The sequence below is a fragment of the Rhododendron vialii genome, chromosome 13a (genome assembly GCF_030253575.1).
Source record: "Rhododendron vialii isolate Sample 1 chromosome 13a, ASM3025357v1".
NCBI classification, from domain to species: Eukaryota; Viridiplantae; Streptophyta; class Magnoliopsida; order Ericales; family Ericaceae; genus Rhododendron; species Rhododendron vialii.
In genome coordinates this window covers 9,823,933-9,829,365 of record NC_080569.1, presented here as the reverse complement: position 1 = coordinate 9,829,365, position 5,433 = coordinate 9,823,933, and the positions used below count along the sequence as shown (strand labels likewise).

General features: G+C 39.0%; 1 protein-coding gene across 3 annotated transcripts; it reads left to right on the top strand.

The window, feature by feature from the left end:
• The first annotated feature begins 526 nt into the window (after window positions 1-526).
• Window positions 527-4,815, top strand: LOC131314810 (factor of DNA methylation 4-like). 3 transcript variants are annotated; one of them, XR_009196520.1, is made up of 5 exons: window positions 527-568; window positions 1,120-2,012; window positions 2,166-2,347; window positions 3,012-3,080; window positions 3,182-3,730. XR_009196520.1 is itself a non-coding variant. In XM_058343665.1 (4 exons), the coding sequence occupies exons 1-4, from the start codon at window positions 1,973-1,975 to the stop codon at window positions 3,221-3,223; spliced, it is 333 nt and encodes a 110-aa protein (XP_058199648.1). In that variant the 5' UTR covers window positions 777-1,972; the 3' UTR covers window positions 3,224-3,730. The 3 variants fall into 3 exon arrangements, 2 of the variants coding, with proteins under 2 accessions (XP_058199648.1, XP_058199647.1); XM_058343665.1 differs by lacking the exon at window positions 527-568 and having other exon boundaries at window positions 777-2,012; XM_058343664.1 differs by lacking the exons at window positions 527-568; window positions 1,120-2,012 and adding an exon at window positions 3,865-4,815 and having other exon boundaries at window positions 2,020-2,347; window positions 3,182-3,469.
• Window positions 4,816-5,433: the final 618 nt, after the last annotated feature.

The window sequence follows — 5,433 nt, the reverse complement described above, 5'->3', positions numbered from 1 at the left end:
TGAAAAAAATTGATAAAAACATGCGGAGCGCTCTCATTCGTCTACGGCCGACAGTAGCCACCGCAAAAGTGCAGCCCCGGTCCCACCACATACCCAAAATATGTACTACTACTACTCGCCGAGGAAACCCGCCACGTGTCCTGGTACACGCATCTTCACCGCTCTGTATAGAGAGTAATCTGGGTCTGTAATCTGTATCGATCCATTGAGTACACTTTCGTATTCTTCTACTACAGGCATGCAAAAGGACAGCGTCGTCGTCGCTGTAGCACTACCACTTTCATAACGAAGTTGTGCGCGTCATTATTCCTGCATTATGCAGGAAGACATGAACCTCTGTTTCTCTCTCCACAAATGCCATCTTCTCTCTCTCTCTCTCTTTCCATATTCGTTTGCAGTCCAGAGGAAGCTTTATGGTCACACGCTCATTGCTGTATATACATGGTCCCATATCTGTTTTAAGCACCCCCCCATCCGTGTCTCTGGTTTCAACTTTCCATCCATTGAAAACAAGTCAAGGATTTTCCCGTTTCTGATTCATCCACAACCCATTAACTGCATTTTCAAGGTAATTAATTTGCATTTCCTCACCTAGGGTTATAGACATGTATATCATGCTATGTTTCGGGATCCTGCTCTGGTTTCACACCATTTGTAACGTGTTTCAATTTTTGCCTGATTCCACGATATTATACCGGTCTATACTAGTAGATGATCTTTGATTACCTTTTAGACATAAGACAGAGCTAAAGCTCGGCATGATTCGTAACATATTTTGATTTTACTTGGTTTCGTGATGCCCCTTTGTATATGCTCCGTTTGGCTACTGAGGACGTGCCAAGGAAAACATAGGATAGGAATCTTAGGTTATAACTGAACTGAAGCATACCATATTGGATATTTTTTCTTTTCTGAAGCATTGGACAAGAACCTGAGTTTTTTATGTGGAACATTGTTGCTTATCTGGAAATTTTAGTGAATTTGCTTAGTTTTGGTTGATGAGCACTACTATCTGTTCCTCATTAGCTATATAGTATTTGTTTAACTGGGCAATAATAACTACTCCAGTTAGCTGCTTCGCTGTTCCTCACTGTGTCTTTTTATTTTGCTGAATTACAGAAATGTCTCACTCATCAGAAGAGGAAACAGATATAAGTGATTCAGAGTTAGAGGAATACACCGAGGAGTGTCACAAGAGCTTAATGGATGGGGGTATCAAGATAGAATTATCGGATGGGGTGTGTAGATGGTGGTATTGCCAAGGGAGGAAAAAGAGGGATTACAAATACAAGGAGCTTCTGCAGCATTGTTCTAGTTTTGGGAGCAAGAATGTAAAACAGAAAGGGAGACATTTAGCCCTAGTGAGGTACATGGAAGAGCAGTTTAAGGCAAATGGGTCAATGTCCAAATCCACAACAGAGGCTATTGATGCTCCTGTGGGACACGATAGCACTGAGTTGTTTGTTTGGCCGTGGGTAGGGATAGTAGCAAACATCCCTGTTGAGAAAAGGATGGGCGTTACATTGGGAAAAGCGGGTCAAATCTTAGGGATAAGTTGGCTGCACAGGATTTCAATCCAGTGAGGGTTACTCCCAAATGGAACTACAAGGGCCATTCCGGATTGGCAGTGGTGGAGTTCAGTAGAGACTGGCCTGGATTTCACAACGCAATGATGTTTGAAAAGGCTTTTGAATCAAACCAAAAGGGCATGAGGGATTACTTTGCAGCAAAGCACATTGGAGATGAACTATTTGGATGGGTTGCTCACGATGAGGACTTCCACTCTAACAGTATAGTTGGTGAACATCTCCGGAAGACTGATCTGAAAAGTATTTCTGAAATTGAAGCAGAGGATAAGCGGAAAGATACAAAGCTTGTGACGAATCTGACTAATGTGATCGAGGTAAAAAATATGCGGCTTAAGGAGATTGAGTGCAAATACAACTAAAAATTACTGTCACTGAGCGAGTGGATGAGTCAGAAAGATAAGATGCACAAAGCTTACAATGAAGGTAATTTGTCTCGATTATTAGCTAGCACAGTCCATTACCTTGGTGCTAGTATGCTACAGTTCATTAGTTGTTCGATTATCATTGCATTAGATTTTTAATTCATGTTGACATTAGATGTTTGTCTTCTTTTTGTCCCCATTTGATCCTTAATAGAGATAACAAAGATGCAGCAGAATGCGCGCAGCCAACTTGAAAAGATTTTGGAGGACCATGAACATATTAATAAGCAAATAGAATTGCAGAGCAAAGAGCTTGTGCAGCGTGAGAAAGAACTGGAGAAATGGGAGGCCCGAAATGAAGATGAAAGGAGGAAGCTCGACTCTGAGAAGAAAATGGTACTTAAATTTTCCTTCTCGTAAAAGGTTCTCAGTTCTCACTCTAGAATAGGAAGAAAGAGTAGCAATGCCCAATCTCCCACTTGGTTAAACAGACTGGAATATATTCTTAGGTGCTTTTAGCAAATCTTGAAAGTGCTTGATATTCAACTTGCTTGTTAATTAAGGTTGTTTAGATAAAGAAAATTATTGTAGTTTGTGCCAATTCCAAAAGCAATATCACGAAAAAGAATAACAGTCCCTTCCTCTTTTTGTAGGTGTGCAGCTCTTCAAATTTCTTTGTTAGACTTTGTCCCACGTCGCTTATCTAAGCCACCCAAACTTGGTTAATATAATTTAGAGGTTACTCCAACTATAGCCAATTGGTTTTAGGTTAGAACTCTCCAATAAATCTAACATTCTTAACAGAAATAAATTTTTGTTGGCCTTGTCGAGTTGGTGAACTACACATTGGTGTCAAAACTCAAAATTTCGATGTATCCTTCTCCTTTTTCCCTAGAAATAGCATACAACTTTATTATGAATGAGCTGCAGCTTTTGTTTTGTACTTGTTGGTGCACTGCAGTCAGTTGAAAATGAGTCATATTCGTTGTTTGTCAACATCTGCCCTCGGAATCACCAGCAGTTCGAAATTAGAACTATAACAAATTTGTTATCTTTTCAGAATGAGAGAGCTACCTTGGAGCAAAAGATAGCAGATGAAAACCTTCTAAGGCTGGTAGAAGATCAACAAGTAATATACTCTACTTTCTGTTTTAACTTAGATCACTGAAGTGACAATTATCTGCCTGAATTGTATGATTTAATGATTCTACTACAACTTTTTCACGACAGAGAGAAAAAGAAAACCTTCATGCAAGAATTTTGGAATTATAGAAGAAAATTGATGCCAGGCAAGCCCTGGAGTTGGAGGTAGAGCGTATGAGAAGGGCAATACAAGTTGTTCGACACATGGGTAAGGACGGGGATTTGGAACAGAAGAAGAAGAGGAATGCACTTCAACAAGATTTAGCAAAAAAGGAGCAAGACCTTGAAGATCTAGAATCCCTGAGTCAAGCTCTCATTATAAAGGAACGCAAAAGCAACGATGAGGTTCAACAAGCTCGCAAGGAGTTAATTAATGTGAGTAGTATTCTTGTTCATGGTTCTTATATGGGCTGATATGTGATAAGATAAGTGGGAAACCCTTTGGGAAGTAGGTTTGATGCTTAACTCTTTGTGCATTGATCATGCACTGTTTTGCTGATCTATTTTACATCAATAACAGAGAAATAAAGTAATTCACTGTGTATCTTACTTTGAAGTGATGAGCATTGTCACTTGGGAATTCTATAAATGGAATAGAAAAACGGGTAGGGATGACTCTGATTGTTTGCATACTTGATTGTACAACTTGTGGTAAAGTTGATTTTTTAGTACTTCTATAATTTCTGTTTTTCTTCAAATTTAAATCTTTTTCCGATGATGAGGTAATTTCCCTATGGATTGGTAACAAACATATTTTTCTTGCCTTACAGGGCTTGATGGGGCAGTCAGCCTGGGCTACTATTGGCATCAAGACAATGGGCGACCTTGACAGTAAGCAATTCCATACTGCAGCCAAGAGGAAGTATGGAAAAAAAGCTGATCGTAAAGCTATGAAGCTATGTTCGCCATGGGATGCTTACCCGAGGGATCCTAGCTGGCATCCCTTTAAGATCATCAGAGGAAGTGACAAGGAAGAGGTATTGCATTTTCATTCAGGAGACCATTTTAGATTTTCTTTCTGTTTCAGCCCTTGGGACAGTGCCATGTACTTCTGTATAATGACATCTTTGCTTGACAATTTTGTCCTAGTGATCTACACTTGATGGAAACTTTACATGGCATTCTAATTTAGGATTCAGGTGACAAGTCCTCCTTGTATGGGAATTCTCTCTCTCTTTTTATGAAGTACTGCACGTTTAACAAATGAGGGACAATGTCCTGCATGTGGGCTATGTGTTAGAACGAGGAACTTGATTTATTTTGTCTCTGGGAAATACGCAAAATAGGAACACTTTGTATGTTTCTGCAATTTTTTTTATCAGCACGTCTCTGCAGTTTTTAATACTGAAGTGTGGTACTATATTAGAAAGTGGTATGAACAGCCTTCCCTTTACCAGTTATTATTTGTTGGGGCGTTCTTTCTTGTTCGTCATTATATTTATGTTCTCCTATTTTCCCTTTTGACCTTGTCATTCACCTTAAGATGGTTTGTTGGAATGCGGCTGCAGGAAATTATGAAGACGACGAAAAGCTGAAAAATCTAAAGAATGAGGTTGGTGATGAAGTGTACTCTGCTGTGAAAATTGCCTTGATGGAGACAAATGAGTACAATCCCATTAGTAGGTATGTAACACCAGAAGTTTGGAATTACAAGGAAGGGAGGAAAGCAACACTACGCGAAGCGGTAGAGTATATAGTTAGGCACTGGAGAACGAAAAAGGGAAAAGAGAAGCTACAAAAGGTTTTGAGAGGTTGAGTTTCTCATTTTTTTGACATAGAGAAGAACATTGTAGCTTCTTTTTCAACAGAGAGATATAGGCTTTACCAATCCGCTCTATGGAGCATTTTGAAAAGTCACAACATATTACGTTAGAGAGAGGTTGTGTTTTTTCTTTTCTGTTCAAAAGATATTTAGATGGTCACACAACATGTTTTCATGACAGTTCTTTACTATTTCAAAATGTCATATTTTGAAACTATAAGATCACTTGACAGATAGAATGAGCATGACCTTCAATGCAACTACTTTTGTATCTGGCACTTCTGATGCTTCTATTTCCTACCCATATCAAGTGTTGGTTTTGCAGGTCATGGATGCAACGTCCTTAGATGTGCTCTTTAGTAATTTTGTCTTTGAATTATCCCTGATTGGTTTCTGCTGTGATATTTATAGCTTTTTTTCTTTCAGGATCAGTGATCGATTTGTGCACTCTTTCGAGCTGCTGGTTTTATCAGTGTAATTCGAGCCAAACCATAATGTCGAAGATCGCATGTTATATGCTTAGATGATAATTATATAATGAAAGGGGTTGAATTTATGATACTAGTATACACGATCA